At 47.1% G+C, this 26,514-nt stretch overlaps 4 protein-coding genes across 7 annotated transcripts; 1 reads left to right on the forward strand and 3 right to left on the reverse strand.

Moving 5' to 3' along the window:
- The first annotated feature begins 270 nt into the window (after nt 1-270).
- Nucleotides 271-2,625, forward strand: LOC131294814 (protein brown). The gene is made up of 7 exons (XM_058322860.1): nt 271-415; nt 485-533; nt 619-808; nt 961-1,337; nt 1,404-1,722; nt 1,792-2,155; nt 2,228-2,625. The coding sequence occupies exons 1-7, from the start codon at nt 271-273 to the stop codon at nt 2,623-2,625; spliced, it is 1,842 nt and encodes a 613-aa protein (XP_058178843.1).
- A 3,389-nt stretch (nt 2,626-6,014) lies between these two features.
- On the reverse strand, nt 6,015-16,234 carry LOC131293404 (ras-related protein Rab-32). Of its 4 annotated transcripts, XM_058321486.1 has the most exons (6): nt 9,623-10,515; nt 8,197-9,421; nt 7,069-7,285; nt 6,823-7,004; nt 6,595-6,738; nt 6,015-6,508 (listed from the first exon to the last, which is right to left on the reverse strand). In XM_058321486.1, exons 1-6 carry the CDS (start codon nt 10,513-10,515, stop codon nt 6,398-6,400), a joined length of 2,772 nt encoding a protein of 923 aa, XP_058177469.1. In that variant the 3' UTR covers nt 6,015-6,397. The 4 variants fall into 4 exon arrangements, with proteins under 4 accessions (XP_058177469.1, XP_058177476.1, XP_058177481.1 ...); XM_058321493.1 differs by lacking the exons at nt 8,197-9,421; nt 9,623-10,515 and adding an exon at nt 15,844-16,234; XM_058321498.1 differs by lacking the exons at nt 8,197-9,421; nt 9,623-10,515 and adding an exon at nt 14,634-15,052.
- A 507-nt stretch (nt 16,235-16,741) lies between these two features.
- Nucleotides 16,742-21,643, reverse strand: LOC131282438 (mitochondrial folate transporter/carrier). Its single transcript, XM_058311908.1, has 5 exons — nt 20,215-21,643; nt 19,901-20,153; nt 19,725-19,838; nt 19,442-19,587; nt 16,742-17,468 (listed from the first exon to the last, which is right to left on the reverse strand). Exons 1-5 carry the CDS (start codon nt 20,562-20,564, stop codon nt 17,327-17,329), a joined length of 1,005 nt encoding a protein of 334 aa, XP_058167891.1. The 5' UTR covers nt 20,565-21,643; the 3' UTR covers nt 16,742-17,326.
- A 369-nt stretch (nt 21,644-22,012) lies between these two features.
- On the reverse strand, nt 22,013-22,938 carry LOC131294816 (electron transfer flavoprotein beta subunit lysine methyltransferase-like). The gene is made up of 4 exons (XM_058322861.1): nt 22,713-22,938; nt 22,512-22,642; nt 22,242-22,450; nt 22,013-22,180 (listed from the first exon to the last, which is right to left on the reverse strand). The coding sequence occupies exons 1-4, from the start codon at nt 22,907-22,909 to the stop codon at nt 22,013-22,015; spliced, it is 705 nt and encodes a 234-aa protein (XP_058178844.1). The 5' UTR covers nt 22,910-22,938.
- Between the last annotated feature and the right edge of the window lie 3,576 nt (nt 22,939-26,514).

The following is a 26,514-nucleotide window of genomic DNA, read 5'->3' on the forward strand; positions in this document are numbered from 1 at the left end:
TGGACGATCGGATTCAAGACCTCTCTCGTGCGCCGTGGCTTCTAGACGTCGCGAAGCAATACGACAGTTTCCAGCAGGCTACGATCGCGTGCGTGCCTCATCGATCGCCTATCGTTGATTAATCGATTCAAGTGCAATTTGTCACGGTCAACACTCGGATACAACGAGCAGTGATTCACTGGCTACCGGAAGCGTCCCTCGGGTGTGATGGTTTGAAGCCTTGTTTTTAGTCCTCCCTGTGATAATTGCATCTTGATCCCGCCTTCCACCATGGATACTCAGCTTCGCAGTGCAGTTCTATTGGAATGGAAAAACTTGACCGTTAGTGTGCGCCCCACGGGAAACTCTAGCCAAACGGAATGGACCGGAAGACCGGGACATCAACAGCGAAAGGAAACTGTCATCCTTCGAAACGGTACGAAATCAAAGCCAGCTTCTGTCCACTTCGACTCGAGTACCTATTTCTCTCTTCCGTCTCTTACAGCAAACGGTGCTGTTAGATCGGACAATTTGGTAGCCATTATGGGACCAAGGTTAGTAGTCTTCCGAGTCCTCAGTAGGGTGTTACTACCGGCATTAATCTATCTAATTTCCTCCTCACTCTTCTCCACCATCAAGTGGTGCGGGTAAGACGACCCTGCTGGCCGCCATTTCGATGCGCATAACGGGCGCTACCACCGTGCACGGTAAGGTCCTTATCAACGGGCTGTATGTGACCAGGACGCAGATGAAGCAGCTGACCGGGTTCGTGCCGCAGTACGACATCGCGCTAAAATCCCTCACGGTCGCCGAGCATCTAAGTTTTGCGGTAGGTCTCTGCTCGTCGCGGAGTTATCTCTCGCGGACTAGGCAAACAAAAAACATACACAACAAGCGTCGGCTTGAGGAAGGACCATCATTCGCTCTCTAACTCGTCACCGTTCCTCCCCTTCCGTATCTTTGCTTGTCTTAATGATGCAGGCGAAGCTGAAAAACGTCGGCTACGTTGGGGCGATGCGCATTGCAAACGAGCTCGGTCTGCAGGGTTGTCTGAGCACGCGCATCGCGCATCTGTCGGGGGGTGAGCGGAAGAAGGTAAATCTGGCCGGCGAGCTCCTGACCGAGCCGCAGATTTTGTTCTGTGACGAGCCGACCACCGGTCTCGACAGCTACAATGCGGCATCGGTAATGAAAACGCTCCAATCGCTGGTGGAAAATGGACGTCGAGCGGTCGTCTGTACGATCCACGATCCACCATCGCAGGTGTTCCAGCGCTTCAGCGACGTCATCCTGATGCAGGACGGTGGATCCGTGCTCTATCAGGGTCCCACCGCCGATCGAGTAGTGTTTTTTAATTCGTAAGTATTCTATTCCCCGTGGTGGAGTTAACTAAAACTGAACATTCGGTTCTTTTTGGGGAGCAGCATTGGAAAGGTACTCCCAGTGACGGGGAATCCCGCGGACTACTACTTTCAACTAGTCAGCCCCGGGGCAAGCGTTTCGCCGGCTAGCGAAGCCGAGGAAGCCATCCATCGCCACGAAACGATCCGTAAGGCGTGCCGGGAAAATATCGCCCGCAAGTGCCTTACGACGCGGTATCATCAGGCGATGATTATCCAGAAGTTGACCAACGATAAGCATCGTGTCTGTCGTGCACGCCAGCTGACCATACTACTCCATCGAACGGCCCTCACTAGTATTCGGAACTTCAGAGAGTACCTCACGGTGACAGCTATATTCATGGTACGTTCCAATCTGTGCGGATTGTTAATTCGAGGTAGCCTCTAGCCCTTTCCTTTCGATAACCAACAGTTTACGAGTGTCGTGATTGCATCCCTGTATTACGAAGTGCGCCCTCTCACGCAGACTTCCATCCAGGATATCCGAGGGGCGCTATTTCTGATGATCAGCGAACTCGTCTACACGACCAGCTACGGCGTTTTCTACACGTTTCCGGCCGAAATGCCCCTCATTCGGCGCGAGATCGGCGAGAAGACGTACAACCTGTCGGTATACTACGCGCACAAAGTCCTCTACAGCATCCCGCGAGCCTTTTTCGAGTCATTTCTCTTCATCGGTGTAATCTACGCGTCCGTCGGCTTCACCACCGACTTCCTTACGTACTGCTCTATGTCGCTCGTCACCGGAGCAGCGAGTGTCCTCGCCATGGCCTACGGTAGGAACTGTGTTTTACGAATTCGGCATTCGGCATTCGGCATTGACACCGCTCCTCATTTTTTCCCTGTAGGGTATCTCCTCTCGTGCACCTCCGGCTCGACGAATATGGCCATCGAGATCAGCAACATCGTGTTCCTGGCGTTCATGCTGCTTGGTGGCCTGTACCTGAACGTGAACGCGTTCCCGATGCTCAAGTATCTGTCGTGTTTCTTCTTCGCCAGCGAAGGAGTCTCTGTCTACTACTGGCTGTCGATCGGTTCGATACCGTGCGACTCCGACCAGCGGAGAGGTAACGAAACGGTCACCTGCCTGCCCACCGGGATAGCCGTCCTGGAGGATGCCGGATATGCCACGTCGTACGAGGCACTCGAGCTGAACTATCTCGTCATGGCGGTACAGATCGTGCTGGTCCACTTACTAGCGTACGTTCTGCTCAGGAGGTTCGTTCGTAAGGCTGGATTCTACTGATCGAATAAATTTCCACGATCGTATAATATACCCGCCGTACATTGTGGTCGCCCTTTTGACGTTACTATCAACTCGTGCATTCGATGTAGGTAATCGATTTTTACCACTTACTCACGCGCCACTCCTCGAATGTGGGAGATCCATTTGGAAACCTTTTACCTAACAGTCGTAATCGGATCGAAATAGTTACATCGCAATTGGTAACAACATTCAATTCGAAAATCAATTATTCCTGTAGTTTACCGAGTCATGAGTACCGGAACACCGGCATATTGTGATTCCATCATCATCGCACACATAAAAAACCCGAAAAGCATTTGAGCTTCGGAAAATTCAAAGGCAACAGAGCAGAGCTTAAAGGCCGTTTTATGGAACAGCAGCGGGGGCGAGGAAAAAAAACTCTACAACAGGTGGATTTGGGTTGCCGGAGGAGGACGAAGATGAAGTGCTCGCCGAAAGAAGCTGTTTTTCCCGACGATTGGAAAGCTTTTCTTTGGCGAAGAAAACCCTACCTCCCGCGTTCGGGTGGTTTTGTGTGTGTGTGTGTGTGCGCAAAGTAAGAAGTACGAAAAGGCGCAACGAATATTTCAACGGATAATTGATGGATAGCATAAAGCATTATGTCGATATTTCGGCTAGGTAAGTGTTTTTCCTTTGTTTTCTTTTGTTTGGCATTCCAACGCGCTCTCGTGCGCGCGGGGGAGTTTAGTTTTGTTTAAACAAATTCTTCCGCTGTACATCCGCAATCCATTTCCTGGCAATTTCTAGTGTTACGCCGCGCCGGTTTCGATCGCCTTACGGTTGGCCATTTTTCAGCTCTCACCCTCTGCTCTGTCTGTCTTACTGTTATTGAATCCACCGAGCTGTTCAAATCGAAGCACGTGCCCTTTTTCCAGACGAAACATATTGCAGCAATGATGAATTTTAACACCGACGATGAACACCCATCTTGGCCATTCCATGATCCTTTCCGTATTGTCTGAAGGCAAGAGCGTCGTGGCCTTGTTTTCATCTTTCTTTTCTCTCCTGTGCAACCTATTTGTTTGCAGAAGATCGCCCGACCCAACGCGAAATCAGGTGACGATCGTCGCTCATTTGCCTGCTCCACTCACTCGCACACCCGACCCGACTCCGGGGGCCGAGCGGTTCGGATAATCCGTGACCAACTGTCGAATGAAGTCGTTATAATGCAATTAGAAACACACTGGACTCCCGGGGCCGCACCCCACAACAAATCGGCCATCGATTATTATCATTAAACATTCGCCTCGAATTAGCGTGTAAAAAAGGCGTATAATTTAGGGCCACTCGCTCGCCGGTAGGTTTTCCTCTAGTTTTCCGCCCGGCACCAATCGACGCGCGTGTGTAGTGTTTGTGGTACCCTTTTGACTTGGCTTTATAGCCAGCATTTAGGTGCAGGCAACGTCGTTTTTAACCACTCCGAAACTTTACGGCATATACGTGTTACATGTGTGTTATGTGGTGGGGGGGGGGAGGGCAGCTTTTCCATTTCACCTGATGCCGTACAGGTCGGTGTTTTGCATTTATGCTGTGTGCCTCATTCCACACTCTTTCGGGAGGGGGTAACTATCGTGCCGTTGCCATAGGTTCGGCTCATCTTCATCGAAGGAGGCTGAGGCGGAGGCTGCCTCGATCGGCAGCTAATTGATTTTTCTCGCCGCATTCTCCTGCTCCTTTGTTGGGTTTGGCGGATTGCTTGCCTGCCAGGTCTGTGGGCACCGTTCCCGATGGATTAATTGTACGTTAAACTGTGCTATAGTTGTTAAAACTGAAACACGTCGATCGAGGCAGATCGGTACGAAGATTCGAAGGGAGGGCGGAAAAGGAAGGCGGGCCTAAACGCGTGCCCAAAATCAACCACAAAACAGCAGTAATAACGAGAAAAGAGGAAAAAAAACACCCCACCATCATCAGTCATCGTTTGCTACCGTTTTGAGCCATTTTTACATCTCCTTCCTTCCTTTCTTCCTTCCTTCCTTCCGACAGGAATAAGTACGGTGTTCCTATATCTTTGATGTTAACCTTGCACACGCACGAAAACACACCCGCACCCATCAGATCAAATGCCTTCGAATTCACCCGGATGAGTATTTATGTTTAACAACATTAACATCCATTTTCCCGGAAACGATCGTCTAAACCCGTCCGGATTATGGGGGGGAGAAGAATATTCTAATTTTGTATGCAACATTGGGAAAATTGCTACAGGATCGTACAGGCAAAAAGGGCACATTCGGATAACTGTAGGGAAAAAGAGAGCTGCGATGAAACTGCTAATTGCTGTTAGAGAATATTAACAACACACATGGTTCGATAAATGTTATATTATAGTGCAAAGCAGACCACCACGAAAGAGTATCCCCATTTTATTAGGAATCAAATTATGACTTACCAGCTGCTTCGGTCGGTCGTTTCCATACCCCGGGCGCGCCAAAACAGCGCTCGGCTCGGAAATGGCACGTTCCCCGACAGCTGGTCTGGCGCGCAACGGAAGCGTCGATGCATGGACCTGTTCCAGTTAAGAGTTGAACAATCGTTGCTACAAACGAATAAATGATTGAAAAGGGTGAAACTTGAAAGTAATTACCTTACTATAAATATTGAAATAATCGATATTCTGCATTCCTCCTAGAGTTCGTGTGCTTGACCCTACAAAGTTGCAATTCTTTCCAAATAAATCGGTTTCTTCCCTACCCTCTCCCACACCATTAGTTGAGTTATATTTAAGGCTGTTAGTTTATATTTTTCATTAATTGTCTTTTGCTCTTGTTGACGTGACTAATTGATCTGTTTCGAAGTTTTTGACCGATGATGTTAGGTAAATGCCGTGATCTATAAATAGCTTCAACATTAACAATCTCATCATGTTTCAGATCTTTGTCAAAAACTAGTGATCGTAGTCAAAAACACTTTCCTACCAAATCAGCTCCAAGCAGGTTTTAAAAGCCTTGTGTTATCGCTTCGCTGGTACTATTACAAATTAACGCGACATTCCCTCAGCTAACACACTCAGCAACATGTGACTGTAAAAGAATCGTTGCTTTATTTCTGGCAAAAAGCCTTAATCGGAGAGCAGTCTAAAAGCTCAAACCTTATCGCCGGTACGGTTTTTGATATTTAGTTTTTTTATGCTAACAGTAACAGTATCGTCGGTGAACGATAAATTTCTTTTTTTATCATTTAAACGGGTGGCCCGTCCCTTTTTTTATCGATGAGTGTGGTTTCAACATTATTTGGACCGGTAGCGCTTAAGTGTTTTAAGTAGTAAACTATACGTAGCTTGGTAATGTCCTTTTCTATGTTCGAATCATCCCAACCACAAAGTAAAAAAAAAACCAAACAAAGAGCGTTAGGGTAAATTTGTTACAATTGAAAGAGTTCATTGTTAAAACAGTATATTAATAGTAATAACAGAAACGATAGCGATTGGGAGAGTACAACTTTAGTTAGTTAAACTTATTGTGATATAATTATAGTTCGCATAATGTTATGTTACTTGTGATTAAAAGAGAAACAGAAAAACAAAAACAGAGTACCGATCTGAGGGAAAGAGGGGGTGGTATAAAAATAGTAAAACAATTAAAAGTAAAACAAAGAAACGTAAGCCATCGCAAGCGATGACTCATCCACACAGGTCAAACTAACGTACACAAACACGCACACAGAAACACATGAAACAGAAACGCATATACACATGTACGAGGGCGAGCCGGATGGTGCATTGGATTGTGCTGCGCGAACGGGAGAGTGGTCAGCAGGCGCAGGATTTCTTCTGGGTCATATCCGCCTTTCCTCCGGCCAGCGCGAACCGCTCCGAATCGATGACCTCACCGGTGTTTAACAGTTTGTCATTCATCAGGATCTGTGGATTGCCGGAAACGGAATGGGTGTATTAGAGGTTTTGGGCTCACATTATGTCTACGTTTCTCCTTTATCCTTCCACTTTACCTTATTAACTAACGCTTTGGCAGCTTCTTCGATGTTGACGTTCTCTTTAGCGGAGGTTTCGAACCAGCCGGCAAAACCGTGTTCCTTCACGTACTCGTCCAGTTTGGCGGGCGTTGTCACGATTCCTTGTTTTTGTTGATCGCTCTGAAATGCAAAAGGAAACGATGATTTCCATTTTAAACAATGTTACTAGCAAACGAGGCTACGCTGGCAGGAAGTTACGATCACCTTGTTCGCTAAGAGGATGCACGGAATCGGTTTCCCATCAGGAAGTTGCACTTTTGAGTCTAGATCCTGTTTCCACTTGATCACGGCATCGAATGTGGCACTGCGCGTTACGTCGAACACGATAAACGCACCGACCGCTTCCTTATAGTACACCCGAGTCATGTTACCGAATCGTTCCTGACCTAAAAAAGAAATAAGCATAGATTATAATAACGTAAACCATATACCAACGGTGCGTTGTCCTACCAGCTATGTCCCACAGCTGCAGCCGAATGATCGTGTTCTGATCCCAGTTGAGCACTTTCAGCGCAAAGTCTACCCCGATCGTGGCACGATAGTTTTGGCTAAAGAACTGATGCACATAGCGTTTGATGAATGACGTCTTGCCGGTACCAAGCTCTCCGATGACGAGGATTTTGTAAAGATGTTCACGCTTCTCGGTCTGTCCCGTTGCCATGTTTGCCTGTCGGAGTACAAGAAGAAAATTGCCGGAATATTTTCGGACAGTCAGAGCAGGTTCAGAGAAAAAAGTCCCCGCTTCGAAAATGTTGGGTTATCCACTAAAACCCCACTTCGTCGTACCCACCACCCACCTTATGGCATATCTACTGTGAATAAATAAATAAAATCTTCCAGTCGCATTGCACTTTTGGCAGTGGCGAACAGCGACGAATGTCTGGTGGACAATGTTGCTAAAAGTATGATGGTGGGGGGGGGGGTTTAATGTCACACACAGCTTCTTCTGATAGCAAGATTTTGATAACGGTAATTTACGAGCCGTGCTGTGCAACATTTATACTATCACGTTGATACCTGCGCTGCCCAGAATGCACTTTATGACATTTGCACAGCAATTTCATCGCCAACGTTGATGGCAAGACTGTGTAAGAATAATGGAGTGAGACCGTCGGTTTGTTGCGATGGCGATGAAGCCATGCAGGAGAGTGCTTAGATCCCTGTAGGAACAATTCAGTTGGCCTAATTCAAACGACCTAAAGATTGATAGGTTTCTCAAACCGAAACCACAAGATGCTTCCATTCACTTTGCACCTTTGCGAGGGCTTTCAAAACTGAACCAGTTATAAGAAGCCTTAGGATATTCACACGAACACGACAGGTATGTGATTTTTCCCACTGCTCATTTTCACGCATTAAAGCACCTTTGCTTTGTTCTTCTTCTTCGGTTTCGTTTCCATGTGCCTAAACTGTTGGTGTTACGACCGACTTCGCTGATCTTTTGGTGTCGGACCAGTTTCCATCGATCTGAATGTGCCTCCCCGCCGAATGGTGATACTCATTTTGTGGGGATCGATTACACAGACACACATACACACACGCACACTCCTAAACACACGCATGGGGCCAACGACTTACCGATGGGTCGACGGCCCCTGACCTCTCGAGTAGCAGGTCACCGTGCGGGGACATTTTGCTGCCCTCGAGATAGTCCTCCGACTCGAGTTCCGAGTAGTCGCCGGACTCGAGGAGCGCGCTCGATAGCAGCGACGAGGACGACCGGAGAGGTTTGCCGGTGAGCAGCTCTTCCTCTTCCGGCGTGTAGAACGTCGTCTGTTCGACGTACGCTATGCGTCGCAGCGAGCCCTCGCTGGTCGTGTTGTTGGCCTGACTGTTATCGTCGTCGAAAGACGCACTACCGGTTCCACCACCACCACCACCACCACCGGCGAGCTCGTCTAGCGATCGCGTGCCGCTTCCGAGTGAAGCGTACGTGCCCGAAATTGAAGGAACGGCGAGCGTGGTTGAGCTCGTACCGGGCTTAAGAATAGTGGAGGTCCTGTCGGGGCGTACCTGGGTTCCGATATCGAACACAATCGTCGCCGATTCCGGTTCCGTCGTCGTCACTGGATTTTCCTCTTGGTCGTTCTTGCTCTGTTTCGCTGCCTCCTCCTTGTCCGTGTTCGGCCGTGGTTCTGGTTCCTCACTGACGTTCACTTCCACTTTCGGTTGTGGCTGTGGCTCGATCGATTTAAAGCCAGAATTGTTCGGATTCTTGAGGCTATTGCCGAGCTGGTACGGCTTGGCCGCTTCCTGCGTGCGGACCGTCGAAGCTGCCTTCGGAAGCGTTCCGGGGGGATCCTCACCTTCGGTGACGGGGGGCGGCGGTGTCACCACTGTCGGACTCTTGTTGCCCGCTTTCGACCGTGCCGCGTTCGCTCCCTTCGCCTTCCTCATAAAACTGTCTATTGCCTCGTCGACCGCAACCGACGACGGTGGCGATGATGGCGATGATGGTGGCGAATCAGGGAGGGTCAGGGGTGCCGGCGGCTGGAAGAACTTTTCCCGAATCGACAGCGATCCGCGGGGCGTTGGCTGCGGTGGCTGCGGTGCCGATAAGGCTCCTGCTGTTCCACCGTTCGAAATGTTCTCGATGGAAAACTTGTTAATCTCCGCGATGTAGTCCCCGCTCAGCAGACTGGACAGGCGCGCATCGACGGTGGACAGTGGCTGCTGCTGTGTGCGAACGTCGTCTCCGATCGACTGTGGCCGATTCGGTTCGATTCCTTCCCTCGGCGACAACAGTGCGGCGCCGATCGTCGTTGTCGTCGTCGATGTTGCCAGTTGCGCCGAACGAACGACACTAATTGGTTTTGAGGAGCCGATCGGCATCGGGTCGGGCAACAGCTCCTGGAAGCTCGTCTCAGCGTCACCACCACCAACACGACGACGAGGAACGCGACCTACGGGGTGGGAATTATCATCGACATCATCAGTTGGTTGGTGGTGCCTGTGTTTCAGTGGTGTTTGTAGCAACCAATCGACAACCACCGAAGTCTGTAACTAAAAACCGGAAGAAGCCTTACCATTGCTGAAGTCGTTCTCACTGCCCTCGTCCTCGTCCACATCGAACGTCGTCTCCTGGGTATTCCGTGTGAGCGTGATTTTCAGGTCGGTTCGTTTGGCCCTCAGCGGCCTCGGTTCGGACTCTAGCTGGCGTACCATCACCGGTGACGGAGGGTCAACCGACGTGCCGTCCACGCCGCCTCCCTCACCCGGGTACAGTTCCGTCTCGGAAGCACTCAGCATGGCCCCTTCGGGTGTTTGTCGTTTTATGCTGAGCGGTGTTTCGAGCGTGCCGGAGGAAACCTCATCCCCGTCACCAGCCGCAGTGGCCGCCGGATTCGGGGCGACCTTGGACGACTTCGAGCGACCGGCCAGCTTCTTCATAAAACTGGCCGCTCGGCTCGGTTTACGTGCCTTCTTCTGGCGTTGCTGCTTGTCCTTGCCCTCTCCAAGCGCGTCTTCGTCCGAGCGTGTGCCCGCCGTCAGGGCCGCTTCACGGATCGGATCCTCCTTGATCGCCGGAAGACTTTCGGTCGACTTAAGGGTCATGTCAAACGACTCCGTGGTAGGCGTTGGCGATGCGACTGGCGTTGGTGGAGGTGAAGGGCTGGCTGAAATCTCATCCACGACCACGCCCGAATCCCCCATCGTCGAGGTAGTCTCGGAGCTGGCCTGCGAGGACGATGCATCCTTCTTACCGCGGCGCGGGATCAGCTTTTGCGCATTGCTGCGGAGTTTCTTGAACGACAGCCCACGCTTCTTTTTCGGCTTCTTCTCCGGGCTGGCGAGACCCGCGTCCGATACCGACACGTCCGAGTCGACCACAACAAACTCCACCGGGCTGTCCTCGGACTCGCCGCGTCCTAGTTGAGCTGCGCGAGATTTTTCCATCGTTCCCGAGCACTACGGAACGCCCCGAAAAGGACTCACGAAGTCCTGTACGACGACTAACGATGGCAACACACTCGCTCACAGGGCGATCTCGAGCGGTCGAGCTGTAATTCGATTAGAGCTTACGGAGAAGCGAACTTATCGCGACCAGCGCTCCACCACCAAGCGGTCGTCTAAAACCAAAATCCTACACTAACGAAAGCGAAAGATGCGCGAACGACAGGTGCTGCACAGTTGATACGCGTTTTGTCGTTCCGTTCCGCTTCGGCTTCGGAGAACAGGTTGCCGCCCCCCGCTTAGAACTGTTGTTTTCCTTCCGTTCCGTGCCAGTACGCGTCGTCACTTTTTGCGCCGCCCTTCCGGGAGTCAGCAGGAGTATCGGGTTTCGCGTCACCACCACCTTGGATACGCTCCTTCCTCGTTCGTGCCTGACACCCCACCGCGTAGACGGCCAGCCTCAACCTAACTTGGTTCCGCGCGATTTTCGAGCGATGTTGCAGGCCCTTTTGCTGTTTTGCGGTTCTCGACCACGGTGAGGGTACTCTTATTAGCTGCTCTCTTCTTAGCTTCAGCTTCCGCCCGATCGCACGACAAGACTAACTCGACCGGATCGCCAACACGGACCGTGTTCCCTCCTCGCGGTGCTGCAAATCCACCGATGCGGACTTCTTGCCCATATTCTGGAACGTTACGACATCGCCACCGCTAGCTGATGTCGGTCGGCGGCGGCGGTGGCGGTGGTGGTGGTGGACGCTCGGGCTCATCTTAATCGGCTGCTTGGCATTATCAGGAGGAGGCGTTCACTATTGGCCCGTACGATTGTCGGGGATTCGGTCGGTGGCTACGCCGTCGTCCTGCCCTATCAGTCGGCCCCGATCTAAGGAATGTTGCCATGTTTTGTCCGGACCCCGCTGAGCTCACTGAGCTCGAACGGGAGCCAAGCCGAGCACAAAAAAAGGACCTTGCAACGGTGTGTTGACAAAAAATCTGATAGCTAAAGCTTTCCGGCAAAATTCCGAACTGTTGATGAAACCTTCCCTTGGAGCTCGGGATGATTGGGATAGATAGGGCTCGCCGGATTGGTGAAGCTTGTGGATGGAGGGAGGATTCGGTTGATGGAACGGTCGGCCATGGTAGGCAACATGAGCAATGAATCTGACCTTCCTTTCAACCGTGGCGAAGAGCAATCTTCTCAAATGATCGAACTGATGATGCATTGACATTATGTATAATTTGAGTCACGATGGACACTTCTAGAATTGCACAAGACCTGCTTTCAGCGATTAGTAAAACATACTTGGATGCAGTAAAAAGTATATTTAAACATAGAGCAGACATTTTTTGTGTCAATCAGGAATAACATTCTTCCTTGTTTGAGTCTTTCCCAGACTACTTTGCGGAATATGTCTTTGGATGGCAATTGCATCGTCGCCTTTGCACGCTCCAGTACACAAACGGCGCATTATAAACAAAAATGTGACTGTAATTCTATATCCCGACGGTAATTATATCTAAAGTCAATTGAAGCAGGTTTTCTTACCGCAAGGTGGAGAAACATGCAAGGCAGTGGAAGTCGCCCCCACGGTGTTGGGAATGTATTTGTAGGAATCCACCCAGACTAGGCCATAACTTCAGCGCTCTCGTTTTCGCTCTCTATCTTACACCTCACGGCACAGTGAAAATCGTTTGTCGGCCGTGAACGGCTTTTCCTGTGAAGTTGTAAGCCGTTTCTTGACCGGAGTATCCCATTTGCGCGGCCCTTAGCAAGAGAAGCCTCAGAAGGGCTGAACTTCGTCTGCTTTGCGGCGTCGTGTGGGTATGTTGTTGTTCCAATAACCCACCAAATAATGAGGCTATCGGTGATACGAGGAAACGAAATAGCCCTCGATGGTGCGCTCTGTTTTGTCTAGCTTCCTGGCTCTGGCAGGACTTCCCTATTCCGAGTAATGATACCTTCATTAACGTTGGAAAAGCGTTTCCTAACAACATTGGAAAAGCGTTTCCTACTAATAGGAAGCCCACCGGTACATTACTTCTAGATTAATCGGGAAAGTGTGCCTTGGATTAAGAAGAAGCCAATGATGTCTCCGTCAGCTTGATGTATTCTCGACATCTCTCGACAACATTTCATCAAAAGGAACTCGGACAACAACCAAGCATCATTGGCATGCAACGAGATCAGAAAGGTCCATCATAGCTTATCAGGCATAGCGCAAAAGTTGTCGTTTTTTGTCACCAAAGCAAATAAATAAGACCTCCTATGATACACTCTCGGCCGCGTCATTAACATCATCTTAATCTTTCGGCTCTAACCTCATCCTTCAAGCGGTCATTGGGATGTTGGGAAGTTGTTTTATTTTCCACCTTTTTTCCGATCGACGAGTCTTTCAGTGTGATTAGTTTCGAATCAGCATCTTGCCAAAGCGAGAAAAGAGTGGGTGAAAAAGAGGAAAATTAAATGACGTTAAAAAATTGTCTGAGGCCAACTTTTTTATTTTCGTCCTCCAAGATTGTTCAGCAAGATTAATTCAATCGGTTTTAATTGGTCTCCGTTAACTCAAGGTTTTGGAACCTTGGATTCATTCGTTTAGTTTCCGGCAACTGAGATAAGGACTTGCAGTAAACAAAAAACGTGATGAGAACCGAATATTGATTACGCAAAATCGTTAATTCCATTGGTAAAAAATGTACAATGTTTCGAAAACGCTCCTCGCTTTCGAATAATCCGCTGGGGCCGTTGAACACGACAATTTTTTGGATTCATATGCAATGGGGCTACGGTTTCATATTCAATATGCCTGGATGCATTTTACGCAGGGCGTTTTTCACCTAGATTAGCGATACAATAGGTTCTTGGCAATAATAATATGCCTAAAAGGTATTTCTATCCATGGGGCCACGACACGTGACTGCTCTTCTGCGGATGTTCTTGGGAGCGTCCATTGAGCCAATGCTAGAATAAACATTATAATAAGTCACTCTGATTGTGCCACACAGTTTGCTGTCCGTGGACTAAGCGTGAAATCACGACAAAATGCTCGAGACAACGGACGTTCGTGTTCGTTATATTTTTATCTTGCCCATGTTTGTTTGGACAACCGAAGGGTGAGTCAAACAACACAGCTAACAACAACCGGTGATAGAGTATACAGCACTCGCTCTACTTGAATAGAATTATGAATAGTTACCATAAACAATTCAATTTATATATAACTGTATGGTTCATCCCGGATTCAAATAATTACTTTTCACATAAGGGTGATAAATGTCACTTTTCACACAAAAAATTATCACAGAATCAAATCACAATTAGATACGGTTTTTACTAACGAGGATCCGCTTGAAACACTTCACTAAGATATTATCTACTTTCGCCACATAAACACACGAAACGAAAGGATGTAGCTTAAAGTATACCTTTTCCACCGTCGGCGTATTGGTTGGTTTTGGCGCGGTACCGTTAGCTCCACCACCGAGTGATGGAAGGAGCATTCGCAAACGAGACGATCGTCGACGTAACCGTCGGAAGGATGAACCACGACCTCCGGATACCTTCGGACGAGTACCTTCGTCTTCGCCACTATCTTCCGAGCAGTTTGTATGGCGTCTTGCAGCAGCCACCGCCGTGATGACGGTCGTAACCATCGCTAACAACTAACCGCCGATGGCGAAAAAGGGCTCACCCGCCCGTACCGACGGACCGAGACGGAGGTTAGTAATCCTCTAGAAAAAGCTCAGAGTCACGCCATTTGAGTCACTAAGATGCTGTTTGGCTGGAGCGGCTTTGCATTCGTGCCGAGTGCATGCATACGCTATCAAAGGGTTCTGTGTACGCCTTTGCCTATGTTTGTTTTCATAGATAAGCGTTTCTTCTTGGCTCGTATATTTACGCGATGTCGGCGCCAATGGTCCAGCATCCTTTGTGCATGGACAAAATGTTCATTTCGATCCTCGTTGCAACGGCTTGCACGATTTCAAACAAATTCTCATCACGAAAATCAAGATTAACGACCCAAAGGATACTTAGATGTGAACATTACATAGCGAACCAGCGTATCACCTTTCGACAGGTTCACCTGCGAAGTTGGCGTTGTTTTTAACGCACACCACTTACACACCAGTAAATTCGGCTACTTGTGCTCCTCCAAATGCTGGGACTGAAGTAAAAGTTGATGGGCTTCCAAGACCTTTGATCAGGTATGTGAGGCGGCGTCCTTCAGCCCGTTGACGATTCCGGAATGAGGTGTTAACACTACGCGGGCACCGTTTATTGATAGGAAATTACAAGATTTGTGTTCTCGACCAAACGTTCAGCAAATTGTGTTCGCAATGCACCCCGTGTATATTAAAAACCAAACACCGGGCAGCCACGACACCACACTGTAAACGAACACTAGCGAAATGAGTAACGAATCAACAACGTGCCCGGAGTTCACATTCGGTTGCACACAGCGGACACACTATCATCCACGCTGTGTGGTGCTGTTTCTATTACGGGCATTACAAGTGCCCGCGTCCGTTCCGGTGTACAACGCTGCGCACACACTGCTTCGCGTCTGGCCAGCGATTGATAAGAGATTAAGATGTTTTTTGGAACGATGGCGCATGTCGCCGGTGATGGTATTCGTGACCAGCTTTGAGTCATCGTCTCACAAACCAAGGATCAAGAACAGTCTCGAAAACATTACCAACTCATCCTGTACATCTTTTACCCCTCCGCTCCACCACAGAAAATGCTTGGCCATTCTTACAAAAATACAACGTATGTCGTTTCAGGATCACCCACCAGCACCCACCAGCGTGGAAATAAACCTTGACTAAATCTACCGACCTAAAAATAAAAGCATTGGAAAGAAGAGAACAGGGCAAGAGAATAGCAAACTTTCCTGGTGAAAGTGAAAGTAACAGTTCAGCTGATAATAAACTACCGTTCGCGTTGCCGTTGACGCAAAGGGCTCGCTCCGAGCTGTGGCCGACATTATCTTATCTATGTTTCTCCTTGTTGCCTTTGCTGGTGTACCTTGACTTCAGGGAAGAATGTTCTCCCTGCGTTCGTCTTTAAGCCTTTTTTTTTTCAAACATACTGCAAAAGGCCAGGTTATTTTGTTCCACCACATTTGAAATCCTATAGATGGATTCGGTAACGTTATTGCCGTAACCATAGTAACACTCACCATGCAGCGTAGCTCATGGTTTTCCGTTTCTCACGTCTCACGAGGATCCGCTAGACGTTTTGCCGGTACTTGCCAATACACAGCTATGGGGGTTTTTTTTACACTTGTTCACCTTGGGCGACTAATTACACGGATAGTAGTACTTAACACTTACCTTATTTCCATTGGCGTAATGCAATCCATCCGGTGCTACCATTTCGACGTGGACGTGTCTGCTTTTCGCGAACTTTGCGCACCAAATGTCCACGTCGTGAGTTGCAACCTACACGGAATCCGAGTACCAATGAATTCTCTGCCAGCAGAGAGGTAGTAACTGGATGGACGAAAATCGGACTAGTTTTGGGGTTGTCATTCACACCGATACGGCTGCTAACTAGCGTAGAATCCCTTCTCAAATATCCCCCATCGATCGGTTGTAATGTTGAAGTGCTGCAATCGGTTCACCGTCGTTATTCCCCCGTTGCGTTCCATTCCACGGCTTGACGACTGCTCCCCCATGGGGGGTATACCATGTTTTGATTTCACCTCCAGTCTGAACGATGCGGTAGCGATGGCATGTCCTACTACAGTGCGGAACGAAAAACACAACACTTGATAATTAAAAATGCACAAGTCTGATTTGTTCTTCAATTATCTTGCCTCAACTAGCAGACATTGTATGTTTTATAAAAAAAATGTCATACTGAAAGATTTGTAATTTTATCACAAATCTTTTTTCCATCAGGTGTCATGTATGCATTCGCAACTGATGACACAACCGTGGCTAGTGCGCATTCGCTGATTTTGAAAATATCGTGGTGTCACACCGCATGATAAAGGATCCGAATGTAAGCAATAGAACTCAATGAATCAATTGACAGGCATATTGACCACGTGATCGTTATGTATATTGATGGAATTTAATTTGTTGTAAATCTCACCTGAACGTTCCAAAAAGCATTGGCTTTACGGCACTTGCTGCTGGGGATTACTTGTACAAACTTCCAGGAACTTATTGTGATATCACTTCGGCTTTAGGACGCGCGGGAGGAGAACATAATCGGTCCATGAGCTACGTTTTCTTAAACAAGAATCTATTTTTCCAACGGCTTTTGCTATTGTGCGAGAAGTTGCTGATGAGTCATCCATAGTCGTTCGTAGCTCACCCACGCAATTGGTTTCTTAGGATATTAAACTGGAAATTGTTAAACTGTACTTGGACGAACCATGAATTGAATCAATTCTAGGAATGTCCAATGAAAATTCTCCTAACAAAAATGTTCTTTAACGGCTTTTTCGATGATCGGTGAATGTACTCACGAAGTCCTTCAACATGATGATAAAGAGAAATTAATCTCTCTATCAGTAAGAAACAATCAATTTTGTTTTTGATAAACATCTAGAGAAGCGAATTATATGCTCTACGTTGCTACGGAAATCAATATTTGATTAAAGGAACTATAAGCTTATACTATAACAATTATGCTGTGATTATTGTTCGTGTTCCGTAAAGCTATTATTTGGTTATGTTATAAGACCAGTAAGGGACCAGTAAGGGACCAGCCGGATAATTTACGGCATGGTTTAAGGGGGGGGCAAACTGTGAGCTTAGACTAAGACTCTGTATCCGTTTTGCCAGTGCAGGAGAGAGTGCATTGTTAATGCTTGCTCTTAGCTTTACTTCTATCCAACAGATACTGTGATACTTTTTCGTACGTTAAGAACGTAACCATCGTCGCAGGGACGACCCGGGTCAGGTTCGGACCGAGACCTTTATAGAATCCACGCCACGACTCATATCTGAGATGGAGAAAAAGATCAGAAAGAAAGAAAACATTACTTTTCATAGATTTTTCTGTTTTTTTGGTCATACGTTGATTTTTTTTTTGCTCGTAAGCATTTTATACCGTTTTTTATAGTTTTATTTGTTTTAAGAGTTTGGTTTTTACCTTTTTTTCTTCTACTCGATTTGAAATCATTAAACTCGTTCACAATAAGTATGAGGAGAGAATATAAAATATAATGAAAAAGAGACACGCGGAAGGGAGGAAGTAGAACAAAGATAGAGTATTGATCTTAAATAAATCTTAGGGCGTAAAGTAAGTCTAAAGAAGTTATGCCTTCGTTCTTATTAACGAAAGATATTTTCCCTTTCATTTGTATGCCTGATTTTCCTTGATGTTTTGTAATTATATCTTTTAGCTTTTTATATGCATTACGCCTCAAAAACTATACCTTTAATTTTGTTTCGATTGCTGCAAATTGATTAGTGCTTTTAACGCATTTTGTCTGGTACCTTAGTTTTAAGTAAGAGCATGTGGTCTTGCGAGAAAGAGGTGCTATTATTGTGTTTTTTTGATTAAATCTTTTAGCTGCGTAATTTGAACATCACGTACAGCTTCGACCATGCAAGATTTTTTTATGTTGTTACATTTTTTTTCTGTTACTCGCTCCATTTCGAGACACTTGGCAACGAAATCTCCAACGATTGGGACCAACCCGACAAACTACTGATAACTGACCCCTGGGTAGGAAATTCATGCCTCCAGCAGCCGAGCGCATGTCATGATCGGAGGGAGGCCTGCAGCGGGGGCAAAATACGTTCAAGGAAGATTGGAGATTCTGCGTCTCCGGTTAATCTCTTAATCTGCTGTTGTTTTTATTCCCCAGTTATGTTTATGTTCACATTGGTTGTTTTTAATTGTCCTTTTTAACGTGGCTAACGGCATTTGCTGCATTTTCCACATTGCCATTCAGTTGTGTAGTTGATTTAACGGTGTTTTCATACGGGGCTCGTGGATTTCATCCATTACATATTTACTCAAATGAGATACATTCAATTGATTTTGTTTCACATGTAAGAAAACAAATCTTGCCTTTTACTCGGTTCTGCTTTAAAATCAATTTATCATTACTATGAATGTTGAGCGCCTCATCTGTTGAAAATGGCTTTTTTTTTACTTCAAGAGCACTGCTCCATAACTCTATCTCGAAGATGCAGAAACGAAGAATAGAAACAGATAAGATAACTAGGAATGACAATCAAAATCGCACCTTTGTCCATTAACACTTGGCGAAGAGTGCTTACCGAAATTAGCTTCGCCAGTACTGCGCATAAGATAATGAGGAGCACGAGCAAATACTTAGCAGGTCGACAGATGTACATGCATTGCAAAGAACATATGCTTAAGAATTAAACCTTGCAGGGGAGCTCTGCAGTATATTCAATATAGTTTGGTCAGGCATTCAATATTTCAGAGACTTTACGAGGATCTTTAAACATCAACTACTTTTTGCAATAATAGCATAATTCGCAACAACAATCGTAATGGCTATAACATAATAATAATTACTGATGAACTGAGCTGCGCTGCTTTCGCTTGTTTACATCGAGAAGACTACACAAGAGCAGACACAGGAGATACTTATAAATGACGTGCTTTTTTGCACAAATACGCACTTTTATCCAATGACGGTGGAATTCTGAATGTCTCACTCACTTCACTTAACAATATACAGCCGGGTGGTTTTGGAAACAAGGACAGGCAGAAGGGATGAGAAAAGCCCTGTCTTGGGCAGGAATGGAGTTGGAAATTTCTTTCTGACCAAACATCGTGGTGTCGGGGCAGCATATGGATGGAGAAAAGATGGCCGGCTATGCCTCTTAGTGGTTCGTAAATTTCTCATAGATCAACATCACCAGGCAAATGTTGGGCGTTACGTGCACTAGATACGGCCAGAGACCTTTATAGAACCCCGACACCCGTTCGTACCTCCAAGTTAGCTTAACGCAGTCCCAGGTGCCTTTGTAGCTATGGTTTTGATCCTGCAGGCGAGCCCGAATAACCTGGTACGGGTAGGTACCGGCGGCCGCAATCAGCTTCGAAATGGCTGCAAACGTTAGATACTCGGAGGTTGTCTACGGTAGTTTGTACGATTTCCCATACGATCAGGAGGTCAGCCATAAAAAGAAAGGGAAAGCAAACAGGGGTTAGCAGCATGAAATGGACCATGGAACTCCCGTCCATTGCGATATGTGACAGGGAGGTATGTTACCAGTTTAGAGTCGATCGGTCGCTTGCGGTGCTGGTTGTACTTGTTCTTCATTTCTTCGTATGTCATGAACTGCAGCGCTCCGTGCGACACACCAAACATTCCCGGGACGAAACCCTGCCATAACAAGAGCATTGTTTTACATTCTCCTTCGCAATTTCCGCAATTTTCATTCTTACCCGATAAAGCCCACGGATTCCTTCCGTGCGGTAGATCTTCGTCAGGCCATCTACCATACCGGCGTAACCGGTGCCAGTTCCGGCCGTGACACGTTCATTGCATTGCAGACACAGCCTTGTCTTTACCACCCAGATCGGGTTCGTCATGGCAAGCGTCAGAACGCCAGCTTCGGCTGCGGCCAGCATATGCAAAGTCGGTCCTAGTGGTTGGGCCGTATTTCCATCCTGAATATAAGTTTTAATCGTATTGTAGCTAAAAGTAAAAATGTTATCAGACAGATTGGAATTTGTTGAGAATAAATCTTAACACTTACAACATAAAATAGAATCCCCAGGCGCTGCCAGAGCCCCACATGTTCGGCGTGACTCCTTTGTACAATCCTCGAAAGCCTTCCTGGCGGAAAATTGTCAGGAAAGCGCTGGTGAGTCCCCGGTACTGTGGAACCGATGCTGTACGACCATCGTTGACCGCGAACCGAATCTTAATAAGATCGAGCGGGTGCAGCAGCAAAGTGGAAGTAACACCTCCAGATACGCCGGCCATCAGATGTTCGTACTTCACGTGTGCCAACCATCCAAAGTTTCCTTTTCCGGTACCGGCGGCACCAGCTGTGGCTGCTGCAGCAACGGCGGCCGTTTTGTGGTTCTTCAGTGAGGATGCCATGGCAACTGCTGACGAGTGGTTGGTACAAGTATGTGTCTTCTCGAACCGATAATGCTCTCGGTTGTCTTCTTTTCAGCAGCGTTCCCACGCTATCAGTAATTAATATTATTGCTACCTTTAGACGGATGTTCCGTAAGTAGTCAGACACGATTTGAACACTTTGTGAAATCGTGCTCTACTGCTGTGTCCTGCTGGTTCCAGATCTCCTGATCCGGAAGGTGTGACTTTCCTGCAGACTTCTCGTTGCGGGAAACAAGTAACTAAACGAGGCGTGTTTACTTCTTTAGACTTACGACACGACAGGCGTAGGACAGAAAGGGTGGTTGAAAGCAATACAGAATATATACATTATGTACAACGCGGATAGCAACCGAGCAACAATATCTTTCCCGGCGCGATGTTTGCAACAATTACTGGTTCCTTCCATACGTCCGCTCCGGAGTTTCACTATTGGAGGAGGTGAATGTGATGCCGTTCGCTGCCTATTGCTTCGTACACTCCGCGGACTCTCCTGCGTTTTTCTTCGGTTTCGGGGAGGGAAGCTAGTGCGCGTAAATTTGTTCGTTCGTTCGTTGCCGTGCAGCGACGACCCGGAACTGCCACAAATATACCGCTACGACTGCTTCACCGTGGTCCCATCTAGCGACTGATAAGCGCCGTCAGATATGACGTAAACCCGTGCGACGTGCGGATTTCGTAAGTAGTAGTTTCCACTTGCTCGCTTTTCTGCACCAGAGTTAACATATTGCACATTTTGCTATTGCTTCGAACTGCGAAGGTGCTATTACAGTAATCACTCCCGTGGCTATGTTGAGCTGTTGGTCTGTTTTCTTCAAGAACGGCTAAGGAGTTTCTTGCACATACACTTTTCAAGGTCGATGACGACGACGATCAGACGAGTATCGATTGCTGGCGCTTCCACGCGGTTTCTACCACCATTGTTGTTGCACTTTGCGACGCACTACCGGAGGGACACTTTCTTCACGAGAAACGATTGATATTGGCACGTGTTATTACGATTTTCCTATCCGGTGGTAGCGCACAATAAAGTAGAAACCAAGCGCAGCAAAAAGGATGATGAAATCGCTTCTGAAAGTAGCTGTGTGTCTAGTGTTGGCAGAATCGGGATTCGGAAGATTCGAAGATTCGATCCCTAGACGGATTCGAAAGATTCGAATCCATGGGATTGAAGCTCGCAATGACTAGTTTGTGACTCACAAATATGACAGATGAGCAGTTTATCTATGGCTGCGTACTTTGAGCGCAAAGTGGCTGCGGCAAAGTCAGCTGATTTGAAAAATAGTGAGATACTAGGAATAGCAACATAATTTAAATGGCTAATCAATGTTAAATGTGCCAATGTTAAATTTATGTGTAAAACACATGTTTTTAAAATAGCACCATAAAATGGGGATAACAAGGGCGTTAAAAATGTCTACCACCCACCTCTAATCTTTTTCTTCCGTAGATAACTGGTACTGCCACACATTAGCATGAGAAAATCCATTATTTTCAAGACACACATTGTCCGGGAGCTCATACCGAGCATGCAAAATCATGTTGTTCAGTACGCCGGTGTCAGTAATTCCGTGCCTTCCAGGATCGCCAATATAAATCTGTTAAAACAAAGCAAATTAGTCCTCTGTGCAACTATTACCCATTCATGAACATTATCACCTTTTTGCCAGCACGTGCCAAACGTTGTATCCATGGATGTAGAACCGCTGCTATCTCCGTATCATAAAACAGGTCTCCTATTAACACAATATCATAACGTGTCGCCGAGGCGCCATTGCCGATAAGATTATCACTTCGTACGTCCAGTTCATCTGCATTGTCCACTATACCATTCACTTTTGCGTTTAGCAGTGTGGCCTGTAAAGCGACTGCAAAACAGGTGAAACATATTATAAAACAAATATTATATTGAGTCAACAAATGACCTACCTTGATCGATGTCGTTTGCAGTGACCGAGCAAGCTCCTACCATTTTTGCAGCGATACTAGAGGCTCCACACCCACAGCCAACATCCAACACCGACTTCCCTCGGAAAAGAGATTCTGTGTCAAGAATAAACCTGTAACGCGACGCTAGTTTACATTCCATTCGAATATAATTATGTGTTTTCCCGCCGTCTATTAGCTAACCTCGTAAGCGCCTGACCTCCAGGCCAGTAAAATCCCCAAAAAGGATCCATAGGAAAGGGGAAGGCATTGGTATCGGTTTCGCCGGCGCCAACCGGACGATGATAGATGTCGCACTGGGGAGTTATGAGGTGCAGCGCAATTTCCGGAGTCAGGTGCTGCCGCGATAGGACCGTGTTTGATAAAATCTTTCCGACCATGGTTGTTGCATCGAAATCCGGCGGGAGGCTTTGGGGACTAGATAACAAAATTTTGCAACGATAAAGATAGCGGACATGTAAGCAAACAAGAGTATGAAACCGGGACGAAATTGGTAGGTTTCATAATGTAATCAAACTTTCATTTCGATAGTATTGCAGTTTTGAATCACAGTACTCGCTATGTACAAGGTAGTTGTGTCTCATCAAATTACCACCTTATGGAATGAGTAGTTCCCTTGTCACCTTCCTCAGAGGGTCATCCTGCACTGGTCGTTGTCCTCAACCGAGGCCAAGTGAACACGCTTCAGCGATCACGTTCTCCGAAGATATTTCCAATTTGGCAATATGCTCCAACCAACGGGCCTCAATGCTTCACGCATGAAACATTAAACCTCGCCGAAACGGTAGTCAGCAAGATTCGCATAACCTGTCGCCTTATCCTGTGCCAGAAACGCTATCGTGGTCACGTAGCCGTCGGTCAAACCAGCGGTCAAATCTAGGGTAGTTGATCTTTTGCAACATGATGATATGATTGTATTTGAGGCTCCAAAGGTGCATGTGAAGTCGATCACATCCGTTAGGTTTAATACAGCACCCTTTTGTTAGTAGTTTTACCAACAAAACCGTTATAAAGCATAACGGTAACGTTGACGATGGTTACGTCTCAACTTTCACCTTGAAACATTGCTCGAGGAAAGTGAAAGAAAGGGAAGAGCAATCGCGTGAACATTCCATTACCACATTGTCACCTCAAACTATGGGTTATGATTGTCTTTTTTTTTATCGAAATACGATACATTCTAAGACGAAAGGCTAATGAAACTACGTTACCTTTTGAAGCGTAAAAGTCATAATAAAAACATGATGCTTAATGAAAATACTGATCAGCAAACTCTGTTTGACTTATTTTTTGTAAAAAGGAAGTTTGCAGTTCGCAAAATGGTTCCCGCCAAAACGTAAATTGTTCGTGTTCCACAAACGAAAGTGCTAAATGGGCTGCATGGTAACGGTTCTTTGCCTACGGGTTGTTCGGTCGCGAAATCATTCCACCCTCCGGTTTCCTTCGGACCTTGACCAATCCAAACCAACATCGCTTCAAAAACTGCGAGCTTCTTCAGTTCCCCCCCGCGGTTTGGTGACGTATTAATGGGAACAAAACATAGCAACGCGTAGTTGCGACCGAACACGATCGCGTATCAAAACATTTTAATGTGCTAAAAATAACATATCGTTACTTGGTTCTTTTTGGGTTCGTCGCAGTCGGTAACATAAAACGAGCTGACGCATGTGGAACAGTTGCCGGTAGCTGACCGGAGGCCCAATTGATTTTCATTGGGTTCACCATGGTCAGCTCGATCGCTCGCGCCTAGATTAATCAACCATAACACTACTCATACGCTCAGACGGAATAAACTTGTCTGGGCAACTGATAACCGACGCGATGGCGACGAGCCTCCAGTCCATGACATTATAAAAAATTTCCTTTGCGCTATCTTACATTTAGATGCTGGAAGTTTCTTCTGTGTTTTTGCATTACGACCCCCGCGCCACATGCTAATTGATCACACGACAGATCGAATTTGCCTTCTCATGGGAGCTAAATTATTGCTAAAGCCTTTTAATGATCATGTTAGCTCTATGCAACTAGTAAAGCAGGGTTCACTACTTACCGTTTATTAGCTGCCTCGAGGGAACTTTTCCATCGACCCGTTTTGTTAGCTCCATCCTCACAATTCTGTGCACCCGGCAAGGGTGTTGCAGTTGTGGCGTTGAAACCCCTGCTGACCTGGTAAGTTGCAGCGGGATGGAAAGTACGCGCCAACCAAATCCGGCCGACGGCGACAAGGCCGGCGGTAGCGCGGATCGTCTCGTGACGCGCGTACGACATTTTTTGCTTCGAATCCTCCTCTCGTTTCAGCGCAAAGGAAAGATTAATAACACACGCGTGGCACGTTGATGCTAGAGTTTGCTAGAGGAAGGAACAATACGAAACAGAGATTGAAAATTTCATTCTATTCGCGTCAGACTGTCGGGTTGGAAAATATTATCAACACCACAGTAAACAAGTAAACAAGAACAACAACTCGGTCGATTCTAACGAACGCGCCAGACGGTGGGAGCGCAAGAAGCAAAATACTAAAGAGAATACGGTTCCTTATCTCATGTTTACTACAGGCCCCGGAAATTCCATCCATCCAAGAAATTTCGTACAAACAACAAAATATGCATACACGTATTAGAAAACGATGTTGGTTTAAAAAGTACCAAAAAAAAGCCCATCTGTGCTGGATTTTTTAATGCACCCGAAATGGGAATGCCACTGTTCAGTGGGCGTTATATTTCGAAAAGTATTACATGACTCATTCGAAGGAACAGCATAGCAGACGATCTGCAAAGAGAACATGGCAAACGGTTCCGTTTAATGTTGACCGATTTCATTCATGCTGTGGGGTGATGCTGTAAGCCGGATACAAAACATGAGAATTCATGTCTTGAGCTCCAATAGCGACCACGATGACTTGCGCCTCCGAACGCCACTAGGAATCTCGCTCTTTCTCTCGCGCCATTCATACCCAAATTAATTTTACCACCAAAATCACCTGAACTTTGGACCGACGGCATCGTCGGAATGTCTCTCTGGGAGGATGGTGCGTTCAAAGGCCGCTCTGAAGTGGCCAAAATTGACGTCAGGTGACGTGTCGAACAGGTTGGTTCGAAGCAGACCAATCTTTACATTCTCTTTGAGCAAACGCCAATCCAAACAAAGCCTACCTTGTCGTGCGGGTTTAGATCCGGATTTCGGGGCCACGTGGGGCTTGACTGCACTTTCAGGAACAGCTCAAGCTTGATACTTTCGTGAAAGGGGTCCCCGAGAAATCCCATCCCGGAAGGCCGTTCTTCATTCTTTGGGATCCATCGCTAGTTTATGCGCTAAATTTCCCCATAACGCTTCTCCCTAAATGAAGTACGCTCATCTTGTTTCCATCCGATGTGGGTTTTCTACTTGCGGCACGATTCTGCGAACGCTAATAGAAACTCCCCGAGATCCGTTCACACACACGCCCCGTTCGTGTGGACCGACTGGATTTTCCCAGATATCAACCCCCCAGCCTGTTCCCACCCTGCTACACCACCCCACCCCGTCGATCTGTACGTCGCGACAACTACAAACCGGAGCAGCCAAGCGAAACCGGTATTTTTCAACTGGCGAACCGCGGAGAATACGCAAACATCCACGCAACGCAATGCTCTCGCGGACAGACCGCGCCACTATCATCTTCACGGCCGTCTACGGCGGGGTCGGCCGTTGGCTCGCTCGGGGGTTCGGCCACCCCTCGGTGCGATTCGCGTGATTCTCGGGCACCGTCGGGTTGTTTTGCGAGCGCGATCGGGGTGCTCGTCTATAAAAGCCTGCGCGACACACTTTGCGTCATGTATTGAGCGTTCAGAAAGCGTACAGCAAACTTTATACCGCGATTTCGGGCTGGAACGATCCTCCTCTCTCAGTGTGAACAGTCTAGAAACTTTGGCAGCTTTCAATACGTTGCGCAATAACGGCCACGGAGTGTGCATCTGCGATAAAGAAAACAACAAGGATTAACACA

The sequence above is a fragment of the Anopheles ziemanni genome, chromosome 2 (assembly GCF_943734765.1).
Source record: "Anopheles ziemanni chromosome 2, idAnoZiCoDA_A2_x.2, whole genome shotgun sequence".
Lineage (NCBI taxonomy): Eukaryota > Metazoa > Arthropoda > Insecta > Diptera > Culicidae > Anopheles > Anopheles ziemanni.